At 35.2% G+C, this 16,471-nt stretch overlaps 1 protein-coding gene across 1 annotated transcript in view; it reads left to right on the top strand.

Moving 5' to 3' along the window:
* The window catches only part of CSMD3 (CUB and Sushi multiple domains 3), a 629,782-nt gene that overhangs the window by 152,948 nt on the left and 460,363 nt on the right, over positions 1 to 16,471 (top strand). Inside the window, exon 4 of the mRNA XM_035317227.1 lies at positions 4,450 to 4,644. Within this exon, the coding sequence (XP_035173118.1) occupies positions 4,450 to 4,644 (195 nt within the window). The remainder of the gene's footprint in view (positions 1 to 4,449; positions 4,645 to 16,471) is intronic.

The raw sequence follows: 16,471 nt of genomic DNA, 5'->3' as shown, positions 1-16,471 counted from the left end.
GGAAGGATTGAAAGGATTTCAGAAATATGTAAATGCAAATGGATTCTACTTATCAAAAAAGACAAGACTAATACAGTTATTTGGTGAAAACTAATGCATTTGTATATGTTCAAAATTAATCTACTTGTAGTTGTTCAAAATGAAAGTACAGAAGCAATATATTTTAAACTGTATAGTTTATTATCTACTGTATTATTTAGAATCAGTAAAAAAAATGATTTGAAGGGTTAGAAGTAGCGACGTACTCACTAAATTACTTTCATAATATTAAAAGTTAATGGAAAAGGCCAGTTATTCTTTTAAAATAAGTCATATAGTAATGTAACAGGAAAATGAGTTTAATTTTAGAAGAAGGTTGACTTTTAATTTGTGCTTTAAGATATAATATCATTTCATAATAATCATGTTGTTTTCACCCTGATGGAAATCTAAACTCTACCACATCCACTCTCTTAAATGCCCTCCTCAAAGGGTGCGAAACTAAGATGGAAAACGGCTCAAGGGTTGAAATAAAGACAAGGAGATTGCTTACCAGTTACCATGATGGGCAAAGCAGACTCAGCATAAGAGATATTCATAGAATGTATTGCCTATTACTAACTATAGCAGCAAGAAGCTAAATGCAAACTAAAAACACCTTCCCACCCCCTTTCTACCTCCTCTGCCTGAGTGGCACAGGAAGCAGAGAATAGGGGTCCAGGTCACTCTTTAGCACCTTGTCACCTGTTGCTCATTCATCTTCACCTCCAGAATGCGGTCCCTCTCATGGAATGTATCCGAACTGATCCTACATGAACTTCCCACAGACAGCAGTTCTTCAAGAACTGCTCCAATACAGGTCTGTACCACAAGGTTCCTCCACAGGTGGCGGCTCCTACCAGATCACCTGCACCTGCTTGGGATCCTCTCCATGGGTTGCAGCTCCAGCCCGGAGTCTGCTCCTGTAGGGGCTCTCCATGGGTCGAAGCCTTCTCCAGGCCACATCCACCTGCTCCACCGGGGGCTCCTCCATGGGCTGCAGCGTGGAGATCTGCTCCATGTGGGACCCATGGGCTGCAGGGGGACAGCCTGCTCCACCAGGGGCCTCTCCCCAGGCCACAGGGGAGCTTCTGCTGTGTGCCTGGAGCACCTCCTGCCCTTCTTCTCCACCGACCTTGGTGTCTCTTTCTCTCTGCATTTTCTCATTCCTCTCTGCCAGCTGCTGCTGCTGCACAGCAGTTTTTTCCCTTTCTCAAATATGCCCTCATAAGTGCAACCAAACATCGCTCATGGGCTCAGCTTTGGCTATCAGAGGTTGCCTTTTCGAGACGGCTGGAACTGGCTCTGAAAGGGCAGCTTCTGGACTCTTACAGAAACCACTGCTGCAGTTCTCTCATGTGGAATAATTGCCTGAGGTGACTTGGAAATTAAACTGATATTCACATTTTAAAGAAAAGGTACAGCATTGAAGAAGCTTCCAGGGTAGAGCAAGCTGCACTACATAGAAGTTCCCTAGGCCTCCAATCTTAGATGTTAATCACATTGAGGGACCTTGGTGTTCTCACTCTAAGAGGAACAGGATGGTGTGGGGAGCGGAGTGGGGACACCATGGCTAGGATCTGTGATAAGATGGGAATTTGATTGTTCTTGTTCACACCGAGACTGATAAGCTGCACATTTGCTACCCTGAGTCAACAGCCTGTCATGTTTTTGATAAAATGCTGTATATTTTAGTGAACTTTACTCATTATAATGTCATTGTAATACCAAAATACATCTCCATCCCAAAAGCTATCTGCCTCCAAGGTGTGATCACCCCTCACCGAGCATGCACTCTGAATTTCTCTGAGCCTATACCTTTAAAGAAAAGCAAGAAAACTTTGCACCAATTGTAACCAAGATATGCATGAGTAGCGTCACTCAAGCTCCACCTAAAGATAGAAAATAATATAAATTTGACTTAAGAGAGAGGGGGTATTAGGGAAGATACTGCTGCGACTTCTGGGATGAGTTGACGAGCTAAGCCTCCCCCCCCAACCCGGACACCCCGGACACCTTTGGATGAGATTTGAACACTTGGTTATAACAGGTGTCTCCATGGAATCTTAGAAATCTCTACAGAGATTTCTAAGATAAATGTGTTAAAGGGTATAACCCTTTAATACATCTATAGCCTGGCTGTGTTGCTCATACTTTTGATATTTGAATGTGCTTTGCAGACAGTGAATTTATTGCTGGCAATCCAACAAACCTGTGTACCCAGTGCTTTCATAAATTGCACTACTCATTAAATCTGTCTGTGATAGTTCTCATTGAACACAACCAAACTCTTTAAGTGTGGCCGTGGTAGTTCATGGAATACGACTAGAGTGAAAATGTGCTATGTTATTTGTGAATCTATAATCATGATAGTTCAGTACCCTGAATGAAACTGGACTTATAATAACTAATTGGGTATACCTTTAATGCAACACCCCACTACCAAAACCTTGTCACATAAATCCAATACAAGAATACTTTGCCTTCTTTAGGTAATTTTAGATGAGACAACAGTAGGAGTAAAGCAAGCAATTTTAGGCAGTGACTGTTAAAGACAACACTAGTATTTATATTCTTAATTTTGAAGGACTGGATATTTTTTTGTGGCCTTTTCACATAACACTAGAGAATACAGACATCTGAAAGATTTCATCTTCCTGGAGAAGCAAAACAAAAATAAAAACACTGTACAGGTGGAGTTTTCGAGTTAATTTAATACAAATTCATAAGATAACCAAAAATCACCAGATGATATTCTAACCTTCATTTTGAAATTGTGTGATGACACTGAATAGCTTGAATGGCCTTGGAAACATTTTTTAAGGATTTAAAGGTGTCTTAAGGACAGAACACACAGCTTGATAAAGCAATAGTAAGAACATTTAGGTGAGCCTTGAAGTGATCATGATGAGACCAGTCACTATCTTCTTACTTCTGTGTTGTGTCCTTGTGCACGGTAATAAGAATCAAATCTATCTCTATACAGTTTATTATGTTATTATGTAAGAGAAAGAAAGTAATGACAATAATAGCAGCACCATCAGTAGCTAATGTGCATAGTTAAGTATTCCTGTGTTCATATTCACATCAAATATGACTGCTACTGCAAGTCTTGGTATTTGTATACACATATATACATATATAGCAATTTTATAGAGACATTTATAGCATACAGAGAGACATATATGGTTGTACTGGGTTTTTCATTTTAATAACTGTTTAATAGTTATTTTCATGGCTGGTATCAGAAATATAATAATATATTTCTTGGTAGTTCTTGCCTTAGAAGTTGGACAATGTAATATATCTCATGAGCCATATTGCTTATTTTGATAAACATTTCTGCTTTTTTTCTTTAATCAAAATGTACTGTCACAGTTCTAGTTTTTTGTTCTGTTTTGTTTTTTGTTTTCCATAATATATTTAAATCCATATATATGTATGTTCATTTACGCACACTCATGAGCACATTGGGGATGCAGAGGAATAGTTTAGTTACATGGAACACAGGAAAGGAAGTAAGTTAATACATATATAACCACCTGTTGTTGTCTTGTTTCCTTTCTTTGGTGGAAATTTACTATGCATCCAAGTGCAAGTTTACCTGATTTGCCCCTTCCCTTTCAGCATTAGGCTTTTAAATACAGGACACTAAAGGTCTTCAGTGACAATGGGCATGTGCAGTGTTGTACTTAAGCAGTTGATAACGATGACACAACATCCAAAAGAATATACAGTTGCGAGTACCACCTGAACTCTAAGAAATCTTCTCAGAGACCAAACTGTGACTCATTCTTGATTCTCAGTGGTTTAAATCTGTGAATCAGTACGGAAGTCACACAGATCTATGGTATTACATACATTTAAGTTAACCAATACTTTGCTCAGTTATCAGTTACCAACAGTATTTGGTCACTTTGGTCTCGTTATCTAAAACCTAGTAAATCATTTAGCATCTTTCTGATCATGCTGATTTGTTAAAAACTACCAGTGTTTGTCCTTGAATACTTTTTTCTTTATTTCAAAATTGCTTGATTTAGATCTGATGTTCTCGAAATATGTATTACAGCTTTGTTTGCTATTTTGCATTTGTACAACTTAAGAGTCTTTAATGCATCAAGTTCCTTTTTAATTCCTATGTAAGCAATTCTTTCATAATGATTAAGAAAAATAGATGAATGTGTCTCTAGCTGGGATTTAAGGAAAACTGTGCTTATTTTCAGATAAGCACATTCTGCTTTGTATTTGTGGACATATGCAAACGCTCAATAGACTGACACAAGCTTTTTCAATGTTCAGAGTTGAAAAATATTTGTTAAAACACATTAGCTACCCAAAGTTGCGCTAATTTATATTTTCTTTTTTTTCAGCACAACACAGTATTGATTTATGAAAATATATTGTAAGTAATAATAAATATTTATTCTCTAGAATTACAGAGTAGCTCCTGTGGCAATCCAGGAATTCCACCAAAGGGTATCTTGTATGGTACAAGATTTGATGTTGGGGACAAAATCCGATACAGCTGTGTAACTGGATATATTTTGGATGGCCATCCTCAGCTTACTTGCATAGCTAACTCTGTGAATACAGCATCATGGGACTTCCCTGTTCCTATTTGTAGAGGTAAGAGAAATGCTACAATGATATTCTCAAATACATCATAATAATAATACTATGTGTATTAGTTTTAATTACCTAAAATGTCTGTTTAAATTACTAACTTTTAGATTGTCATCAAAGAAAAAAATATTCTAGAATATTTTTAACTCTTGTTGATATATACCTATCTCAGTATACACACCTGCTAATTTTTCAATAAGTATCCTAGTAGAATTACATTTTTCAGTTATTTTAAAATGTATGCAATGACATTTCAGAACTAGAAACGTAATAAGTAGAATATGAATGCACATGTTCAACATATTTACAATTAATGCAATGTAAATTTGGGATCTATTCATACTTCCTAAGAAGTATTAACAGGATATTGAGCAAATAGAAGTTTGTTACTACCACAACACTCAAGTTATAGGGACTTGCCCTCATTTATGGTTAGATTTCATATCTTAAAAATTCTATATAGAATATTCTGTATAGTAATGAAAGGAAAGCATGCTAATATTTAAGAGTAGATAAATTTTATACAGAATGTTTTATGCTGTATCAAATATTTGTATTGTAAAGGTATTTATGTATTCTGGATATATTCTATAAAAAAATCACATTTCATAGAATATTTACTTAATGATCTAACAATTATTATATGTCAAATCATTTCCCTTTGTTCAAGTTAGAAATAGAACTATGGAATCATGTTGTATAGGTAAATCTTATTTTCTGAAACTTTGAGAGAGAAGTTATATTTGCACATTACTGAAAGAAGCTAAGCTGATAAAATGGAGGAACTATATCTACCCCAGAAACACAAGATCCCTAGGTATGACAGAGAGAGTATTTTGAGGAAGCACTGTTATGTCTGGAAAACTTTAGATCCTTTTCTAGATTCACAGGTTAATCTTGCAGAATGTAACATTTAGATTCCTCTGATACATTTGACTCAAAGAAAATGCAGTTATTACAGATAATGCTATTTTCTAGTAAATCATTAATAACTCCTAATTCTTCCATTCCTACATGCCAGAAAATGCTGGCATATAATGACAAAAACATACAATAAAGGCGTAACTACAAATTTTGTTTAAGGAGATGATTATAAAAGATTGATAGAAAAGTGAATTTGGACAAGACTTAAATTTGTAAGAAAGTAGAAGGTTAAGGGACTTCAGCTTAGACCATTGTCCAAATTCTTGATGTGCCAATTTTGAAATGAGTTGACATTCAAATTTCACCCTGAAATGAATATGACAGACTTGAACTTGATGATTCCACTTGTCAATCAATCATCTCAGTCATTTTATGTTACATAAAATTTCTTTTGATATATCTCATTCAGGAGAACTTTTGATAGATCTTGTTTTTATTCCAAGGGAAGTGAAAATGCACAGTGCAACTTTGGAATAATATGCTCGCAAAGTCTTGTGCTTAAATATAACTCCAACATGTAAGCAGAAGACTATCATATATGAATATAGAAAGTACACACTCTTCTTGATCATGATTAAAATCTGTAGGGAAAAACAGAGTTGATAAATTGTAAAGGATACTGAAAAAAGGAAGTAAGTTATATTAAGTTTCAAAATCCTCATGTTATCTAGAGACTGAAAGAGCTCAAACTTTTCACAGTATGTGAAAGAAGATTTACTGTAGAAACTCATGCAGAAGGACAACATTTTTTCAGACCAAACAGCTCCCTAGTCTAAAACAACAGCACTGAAGAATCTAAGGAGTAAAACCCTGACAATAATAATAATAACAATAATAATAATAAACACGGTGCACATGTTATTAGTGGTGGTTACTAATAACTGAAACATAATGTAGCAATGTGAAATTCTGGATTTAAGTTTAATGGCTTAAAGGCTTATTGCACCTGCATACTATTAGGCTATTTTTGGTCTAATTTCAATGAAAAATGTCACTAATTACTGTACCTTTATGTTTGATATTGGAAACATCTAGCTTTATATTTAATATGGAAACCTTTGTGATTCCATTCTAATAGATTTGTCCTAATTTTGTCTAATGCAATTATCCAAACACAGAATTCTTCAGGAGGTTGCTAAAGGTGATTATGTAGTTATGAGCTTTTTATCTCATTTTCTCTGTTTGCCATGGAGAATTTCTTTGATTAAACACTTATCTGTAAAGAGTTCCTCTGATAAATGTCTTACTGTTCTCTGCCAATGGACATTACATTTAAAACAGAGAATCCTGAGACAAATGAGTGAAGTTGTATGTATTTTTGAGAATAAATCTATATAATAATTGCTTTTTCTTAACCTGAAACAACTTGACTACTGTTTCTGTTAGATGGCCAGGTCTCTTCCAGTCATGCATAGACTAATCTATTTTTATATAATTAGTTGGACTGAAAAAATGCAGAATACTTCAGTGCCACTACCTGGCATTATCTGATTTGTTATGACGATAGCATACAGAAGAAAAAACAAACAAACAAACAAAAAAACAGAGGAATAGTATACTTTGTTCATTATTATTATTAATTTTGTATCAATAAAAATCATATTTTTTATTTGTCTTTATATATTTGAAACAAACAAAGCAAAGCTCTGAACTTATGGTATGCTTAGATATCAGTGGAGTTAAGCTCACAGATGTCTTTATATCATGTGTGTGTAAATATCACTGTTATTTGCCTTTAGTCATTCAGAACAAGTAAATTTTGAGAGTAATATTTTTTTAGATCATTCTTTTACATTGCCTTCACTTTGAATGAAGAGAGTGGAAGGAGGAAAAAAGTTTTGCTTGTGTTTTAAAGATCTAATTCTAACAGACTGACATTTAAATCAGTAATAAAAATACATTTCTTTGGAATCAACAGTGCCTCATATTGCCACATGTCCATACATGGGGCCCACTTACAAGTTTATGGTTTAAATATGATGCATAATACTGATATTTGTATTTTTTAAGTTCCACATTTTGGGCCAAAATTTCTTCAAAGAGAAAAATGTTCCTCATCAAATGCCTTCCTTTTTTGTTTACTAGTCTCTGTGGTACCATATTGGAAAATCAGTGCACATGCCTAACAGTTGCTTTATTTCACACCCTGTTTCTTAGTGAACATAGTTCAAATGCACAGATTTTTTCACCTGCCATTTACATGTTCTGACATACATACATATATTTTATTTTGTATTAGAATTGATAGAAATGCAAAAACACCTTAATTAAAAGAAAACAAAATTGGTTAATTATACTGTGCATAACCTGTGACTAGTTTTTAAAGTCTTCTTCCCTGACAAATTAATTTTGATAACGTTATTTTCAACAGCAAAGCATGACAAAAGATTTAGCATATTATTTTCCATTCCTGAGATAATGTTACAGCTTGTGATTTCTCCATAATGCAGCAAGGTATGAATAATTTATTCATGTAACCAATAAATAAGGTTACACTTATGTGTAATATTGTCATTTTATAAAAGTATAATACTTATAATACTTACAAAAACAAAATGGTATTCTGACTTTTCTATTTTTAAAACTTTTCCTGTTCCCGGTTAAAGTAATTATCATCTTATAAGAATTTGCATTCTAAAACTATTTCTTTAGAATTCAAAATTTTTGAAAAAAAATACAAAGGATATGTATATCCTTTTTTTTTTATGTTTATGTTTTGTATGTTTCTAGTGTTTTATGTGTTTATGTTTTATGTTTTATTTATATTTTAGTTATAGTTCTATTAAAATATTTTCAGTGTTGCTTGTATGTGTAGCTGCAAATTATTTATCACTATTAAACTACTGTTCAGTTGCTCTTAACTTTGTTGCTCTAGTAATAACTCTCCATAAATGTTAAATTAATTTTGAACTTTGTCCAAGAATTATTACACTAGTTTTGAGGGTATTTTTAGAGCAGCATCATGAAAAGGTATTAATTTACCCCTACAAAGTTACTGAGCACTTAATAAAAATATAGTAGGCATATAGACCTATCATACTGAGATAAAGTACCAGCTGGACAATGCAAGGAAAAAATAAGATTTATATAAAATTTACTGTGATTCACTTAATGAAACAAAATAATATATTCTGTCATATTCTGTCAAAATAATATATTCTGACATATTCAAATAATTTCAACTGTCTAATGGGAAAAAATAATATTTTTGATTTTTTGTCATGACGCCAGATAGAAATATTGGAACATTGCTTTTGGTTAGAATTTTCAATTTCATATAACAAGATGTATAGACAATATACAAGGCCTATTTACATGATTGCTGATCATTGTTTGGAATTCCTGGAAGCTGTCTTTCTCAAGGATACAGGACAGGTTGTTACCATGATGGAGAATTAAAACATACTTGCTCCTTTTTCAATGACTGCATAGCAAGGAGAAGAGAAGTGGAGATTCTTCCTTCATATTTAAGAAGCTGTCCTGTTCTTGCGAGAACAATCTTTTGAATTGGAAAAAGTTAGTGTATTAGTTTAAAAACACACAGAAACAAACACACACGCAAATGCAAGCATGACAATAGTTAGGTAAGTTGGAAATTGAGTTTTCCAAAATTCCTACTGCCACTTTGCAATGTTTTCCAGATATCTATGTCTATTTATTCATTTATTTTGCTGACAATTGACAGTAATCATGCTATCTGACTTTAGATTCCATTATTTATGTCAAATCTGATTGTTTCATTATCCACAGACATAAATAGATCCATGCCATTTTAAAATAAAAAATATCATCTCATAGAACTTTAGACTTCTGCTTAAGGATGGCATAAATTATGCCTGTCACCATACACAGAAAATTACATTTCTTTCAATTGGCTATAAATATAGATTAAAATGATTAGTTCAGAATATTCGTAATCATTAGGAATACATGTACTATTCAGGAAAGAAAGAAAAGAGAGAAAGAAAGAGAGAAAGAGAGAAAGAGAGAAAGAAAGAAAAAGAAAGAAAGAAAGAAAGAAAGAAAGAAAGAAAGAAAGAAAGAAAGAAAGAAAGAAAGAAAGAAAGAAAGAAAGAAAGAAAGAAAGAAAGAAAGAAAGAAAGAAAGAAGAAAGAAGAATTAAACTTCACTAACCTACCAAGAAGTATTCATATAACAATATAGATACTTCACGGGTAGATAAATTTGGTTGCATTTTGGTAAATAATTTTATGACAGTGTGGCAAATAGAAACGAGTAATATAGACAGTAAACAAGCTGCTTCTTCCTCTGCATATTTGCTGTAAGCTGCATGGTGTGTAAAGAACAAAGCAGGAGACAAAGTCAAAGTACTGTACTTGATGTCATATTGTAAATAAACTAGTGGAACTGAGAATATATACAGGAGAAAATAAGGTGTGATAACTTAAAGGCAGGAATAAATTACAACACACAGGGAACAAGTAGTTTTATCTGAAATCATTTCCTATATACAAACAGTTGTCACCACTTATTCTTGAAAAAAGCCCCCATATAGCCAGTGAGATGGATTAAAAACATGCTTATTTAAAGAAAGTAAAAAAGAAGAGCTATGTGTTTCATTTGTAGAATCATATATTTGTATATAAGATATGGACATAACGTGAACACTAGTAACTAAGCTGTTTTTCAGAGAGAGTTCCACAGGTCCCTTTCGAGACTTTGCACATCGGTGGCTTATTACTGCCAGTGCTCTTATCATTGCTTCATTAAAAATGTCAAATGGTCTACAGATGGCAATGATGCTCCCTTAAAATTAGAGAAGTTTATTTTATTATTTTTTGGGGGGTGGAGGGGGGGGTGCTGTAATGAAACAAGTCTACCATTACATTGATATAGCAGTATAATATAAATTCAGTGTGTTTTCAGGTATGTGCTTTCCAGAAGAGCCCAGAAGTTCTGCAAAATAATATCTCGAATCACCTTTTCTTAATGGAGAAAGTTACATTGAGTTTAACTGCATTGAATATTTGTGATAGAAGAACTTTGTGGGTTCTTTATTTTAATTATCTTTAAAATAAGCAATTTTTAAGACCAGTAGAATTAAACTTTTGGCTCAAGGAAAAAGTATTAAAATTGTACTCTAGTATACCCTACCGTACTTGCTCATATACCCTATCATACATCTCATGTTATCAGTGTTTTTCTCAGGATAGTATCTGTTTCTCATTATCAGGGTCATTTCACTTTAACACATAGTATACTTGTGTGAACAAATATATCGGAGCCCGAAGAAGGAGAATTCCATATATGAATTTTAATTTGAAATAGTATTCACAATTCCATTATTATTTAGATAAACTTCATTGAATTATTAGAAGCTACGTCATTGTTGATGTTCTGTGAATCAGGAAACTGGTGCAGTCCTATTTTATTATATTAGTATTATCATATATTCCTAACAATACCATGAATATACACTAGTTTTACTGCACTATTAATGAAAATATTCTCATTACTTATATATATATGCTAAATTGAAATCATTAAAAATCTACAAGTAATAAAAATGATGTAACACGGTATGCTTTTTTTTAACCAAGAAACATTACTAGGGAGTTTTCCAATTTCAAATTTGAACACATTAGATTCAAGTCCAAAACTTCTTGTGTTTGTTCATTTATGACAATGATGACCACTTAACTAAGTTCATATGATAGTTAAGAACTGTAACAACTCATTCTGATCACCTGTGAAAACTTGTGTTCAATGAAGTACTAATATATTAGTGATGGTAACCTAAAATAAATAATTGCTAGTTTTTAGAAAACAAATTCAGTACATGTATTTTTTAAAAGAAAATATTTTTATTTTAATAGCATTTCTTTTCCTCAACATTTAAATGTTCAAAGGGTGATTGAGAGATGCAAAAGATATTGTTTAACAATTTCAGAAGCAATACAAAATATCTGAAAATGTTTTCCAGATTCACCCTTTCATTAGAAATGTATACATCCAGGTCAGAATATTCGTCAGAACATCAGAATCACACTTTCATTTGGTTTGCAATAGTTTGGCTTTTGAAGTCCTCATGAGATTAAACAAATTTTAGGAAGTGATCCTTCCACTCAACTCAGAATTGGTGAGGCTGCACATGGAGTATGGTGTCCAGTTCTGGGACCCCAGTACTAGAGAGACATGAACATCCTGGAGAGAGTTCTATGGAGGGCTACCAAGATGATCAACAGACTGGAACATTTCTCATGAGGAAAGGCTGAGAGCAGAGACATTTAGCCTGAAGAAGAGGAGGCTTAGGGGGAAAATTATCAATGTCTATAAATACTTGAAGGGAGGGTGCAAAGCTGAAGAAGCCAGGCTCTTTTCAGTTGTGCCCAGTGCCAGGACAAGAGGAAATAGACACAGACTGTAAAAGAATAGGTTTCACGTGAACTTCAGGAAGATCTTTTTTGTTGCATGGGTGATGCACAGGGAGGCTGTGAAGTCTTCCTCCCTGGAGATCTTCAAAATCTGTCTGAACATGGTCTTGGGCAAATGACTCTGAATGATCCTGCATGGACTAGATGACCTCCAGCTGTCCTTTCCAAAATCAACCATTCTGTGATCCTGTAAATTTGTATCAGAACTGAGGTCAGCAGCCCTAAAATCAGCTAGAAACTGACACTAGCCATGGGCAAATCCTGAACAGGTATTATACAGTCCAGAATAAAAATGACTTTATGACTTTATTAATCAGTGCAGTAACCTTCATTTGTAAACTAGGCCTCTTAAGTTACATCTCCAAACAGTATGTATAAGACTGTGGAATGCAGCAGAACTGAATTCTTTCTAAATAAATTAAATTATGTTTAGAATAAACTATTTGTTACTATTTCAGAAAGAGGGCATTTGCAGACATAGCTCATACAAAAGTAAGGAGAGGGCAGAACTAACAACGCATTATGTTGCTACCTTTTGTGGAAAAAATACCAATATGATCACATTTAAGAACAAAAGTTTATTTAAAAAAGCTGATACAGGCAATGAAGGGGAAAAGAAAAAGGGCAGATTTTAAATTCAAGAATTCTATCCCAGCACTGAACAAAATAAAATTTATTGAAATCAAAATGCTTGAGCCCACTGGTGTGTTCAAAACTAGCAATTAGGACTACTTACAGTGAGTGGGTGGAAGTTAGTGAAAGTGGTTAATGAAAAGCTTGAAACACTGTTTTTAACTCACGTTTTCAAAAAAAAAATCTTAAAGACAAAGGATATGGAAGCAAACAATGCATTGACCATATTTACATATGAATTTTGAAATTGTTTTGCAAAATTATCACAGAAAACAACACAACAGTGAGAATTATAGTCAATTGAAAGGGAAAGACTAAGGAAGGATCAAGATGATTGAGTGGGAAGAAGTAACTTGGAAAAGCAAAATACCATTTTAGGCTGATAATTGACAACAATTTAAATGGTTTGTTTTGGTAATATGTACAGTGCAGTCATCAAAACATAGTACTAGAGCATTAATTCAAGCAAAACCCAGTCTTTCATGTGAGATTTAAAGCTAAATTATAGTCAAGTCTATTTGCTGGAAACCTTTACAGACTATTTTAAGAGGAGAAGTGTTAAACGTATAGCTCTATCTCAATTCCAGTTGGGCTAGTAAATTCTGCTTATGCTACCTAATTACTTCACTCTTATATTCTGTTTGGGTTCATTTACTATGTGGGATTTATGGATAAATCCTTTCTAATGGTCAATTAGCATAAATAACATTTGTAGAATAGTTTGAGATACTTTGAAAGTAATTACTGGTAAATTCCAGGTTCATTAACACAATTTACTTAGCTGCTTAATACAAAAGCTTTGGCAGCAATGGGTTTTTAAATAGTTTTTTTTTTTTTTTCCAGAATATTAAAATTACAATTTGATAAAACTCTTTGTATCTCTTGATCTCTGCCTAAAATTAGAATTTACCTAGGTATAAATTAAAATTGTGAGAATATTAGTATTTAAATAACACTCTGCAGACACTAATATATACCTCAGTGTTACTTACATTTAGAAGGCAGAAGTCTCTATGAAGTCTTAAGCCCCTCAAATATTACTCCAAGAATACAACTGCTTACCAGTAGTTTATTGTTGTTTTGCTGTTTTTTGAAAGCAAAAGATTTAATTGCTGAAATTCTAATATGACATTTTAACATTCTTCAAGGCTACATTCATTAACCTAAAGAATGGTTATTGATTCTCTTATGGAACATGAATTGTGTTCTTCAGCTTTAATTTATCTTCATGTTTTCATCACTGGCAAGAGTGTTGCTGTTTTATTTAGATATTAAGACAGCATTGCCCCTATTCATTAAGATGGATTTCAGATCTATATCTTGTCTTTAAAGTGATAATATTTATAAATATACACTAATGACACACCCTCATAGTGAACAATTACTTCTTTATATCTAAATTAAATCTACCCTCTTTTAATTTAAAACCAGTACTCCTTGTTCTATCACTACAATCCTTGATAAACAGTTTCTTCTCACCTTTCCTGTAGGCCCCCTTTAGCTATTAGAAAGTTGCTATGAGGTCTTCCAGAGCCTTCTTTCCTCTAGGCTAAAGAACCTCTACTGCCTCAGCTGTCTTCACAGGACAGCTCCAGCCCTCTGACCATCTTAATAGTTCTCCTCCTGTTCTAACAGGTCCGTGCCTTCTTTATGCTACGGGCCAAAAGCTGAATGCAGTACTCTAGGTGAGGTCTCACAAAAGCAGAGTGAGGAGGATAATCACCTCCCTTGATTTCCTGGCCAAACTTCTTTGGATGCAGCCCAGGCTACAATTGGACTGCAAACACTCATTTCTGGCTCATGTTCAGCTTTTCATCCGTCAACACCTTCAAGTCCTTCTCATTAGGGCTGCTCTCAATCCACTCATCCCCCTATACTGATATTTGGGATTGCCCTGCCCCAGGTGCAGGACCTTGCACTTGACCCTGTGGAAATTCATGTGATTCACATGGACCCACCCACTTCTCAGGCCTGTCAATGCCCTTCTTTCTGTATGGCATCTCTTCCCTCCAGCATGTCGAACCAACCACACAGCTTGGTGTCACTGGCAAACTTGCTGAGGATGCACCTAATCTCACTGTCCATGTTACCGACAAAGATGTTAAACAGCACTAGTCCCAGTACTGACCCCTGAGGAACATTATTTGTCACTGGTTTCCACTTGGAATTGAGCCACTGACCACAACTCTTTCAGTACAACCATCCAACCAACTCCTTATCAATTGAGGGACCCATCTATCAAATCCATGTCTCTCCATTTTAGAGACAAGGATGTTGTGCAGGATAGTGTCAAATACTTCGCACAAGTACGGATAGATGATGTCAGTTGCTCATCTTTTCTCCACCAATGCAGTAACCCCATCCTAGAAGGCCAACAAATTTGTCAGGCACAACTTGTCTTAATGAAGCCACATTGGCTGTCAACAACTACCTCTCTGTTTGCCACGTGCCTTAGCATAGGTTTCATGAGGATCTGGTCTATATTCTTGAATTATGGAATCACATAATGTCTTGGGTTGGAAGCAACCTCAAAGACCATCTAGTTCCAACTCCCCCACCATGGGCTGGGACACCTTCCACTACACCAGGTTGCTCAAAGCCCCAGCCAACCTGGCCTTGAACACTTCCAGGGATGGGGCATCCACAACTTCTCTGGGCAACCTGTTCCAGTGCCTCAACACCCTCTGAGTGAAGAATTTCCTCCTAACATCTAATCTAAATCTCCCCTCTGTTCATTTAAAACCATTCCCTCTTGTCCTGTCATTATCTAACCAAGAAAAAAGTTGTTCTGCATCTTTTTAATAAGACCCCTTTAAGTATTGAAAAGCTGCAATGAGGTCTTCCCACAGCCTTCTTTTCTGCAGGCTGAACATCCACAGCTCTCTCAGCCTCTCTTCATAGGAGAGGTGCTCCAGCCCTCTGATCATCTTTGTGGCACAAAGGTGTGACTGGCTGGCCTGTAGCTCCCCAGGTATTCCTATTTTCCCTTTTTAAAAATGGGGGTTATGTTTCACCTTTTTTCTAGTCACTGGGAATTTCACTAGACTACCATGATGTTTCAAATATAACAGATAGTTGCTTGGCACCTTCTGCCAGTTCCCTCATACCATCAGCATCTCATGTCCTGCGGACATGCATACATTCATGTTCCTTAGACTGGGAGGGAGCCCACATTGGAGCAAGGGAAGAGAGTGACCATGAAGGAGCAGCAGAGATGAAGTGTTAGGGACTGACCACAGACCCCATTTTCCATTCCCCAGTGCCACTCGGGTAGAGGACACAGAAGAGGGATAGAAGAGGGTGGATGGGGGGAGGGGGGGGGGAGGGGAGAGATGCATTTTTAGTTTATTTTTTATTTTTAGTTTCTCACTGTTCTGTCTTGTTAATAGTAGACAATAAATTTTATTAATCTCCCTATGCTGAGTCTGTTTTGCCCGTGATTATAATTGTTGAGTGATTTCCCTGTCCTTATCTCAACCCTTGAGCCTTTTCCATCATATTTTCTCCCCCTTTCCCTTTGAGGAGGGGGAGTGAGAGAGTGGTTGTGGTAGAGCTCAGCTGCCCAGCTGAGTAAAACCAGCACACCACAAGACATCGTGAGGCAGCTCATAAAGATGGAGTTTGGTTATGGGTGGATACAAATTACTCAGGAGAGACAGGCAAAGAAGATGGAGTGGTGGCATCTGTGTGAAGGTGCAGCTTGGAGGTATGGAGCTGCTGTTGGGGCTGGCTTGTGGCTCAGGAACAGAGAATAATATGGGTCACACTGGAAGGGTTACCCAGGGTCAGGGTGAGGATAATCTTGAACAGCTCAGGGAAGTCTCTGACTCTCATGGGGGACTGTATCCTTCCTGATAACGTCAACATGGCAGGATGCA

Source organism: Oxyura jamaicensis, chromosome 2 (assembly GCF_011077185.1).
Source record: "Oxyura jamaicensis isolate SHBP4307 breed ruddy duck chromosome 2, BPBGC_Ojam_1.0, whole genome shotgun sequence".
Classification (NCBI taxonomy): domain Eukaryota; kingdom Metazoa; phylum Chordata; class Aves; order Anseriformes; family Anatidae; genus Oxyura; species Oxyura jamaicensis.
Note: the sequence above shows the minus strand (reverse complement) of the source record. Positions and strands in the feature narration are given on the sequence as shown.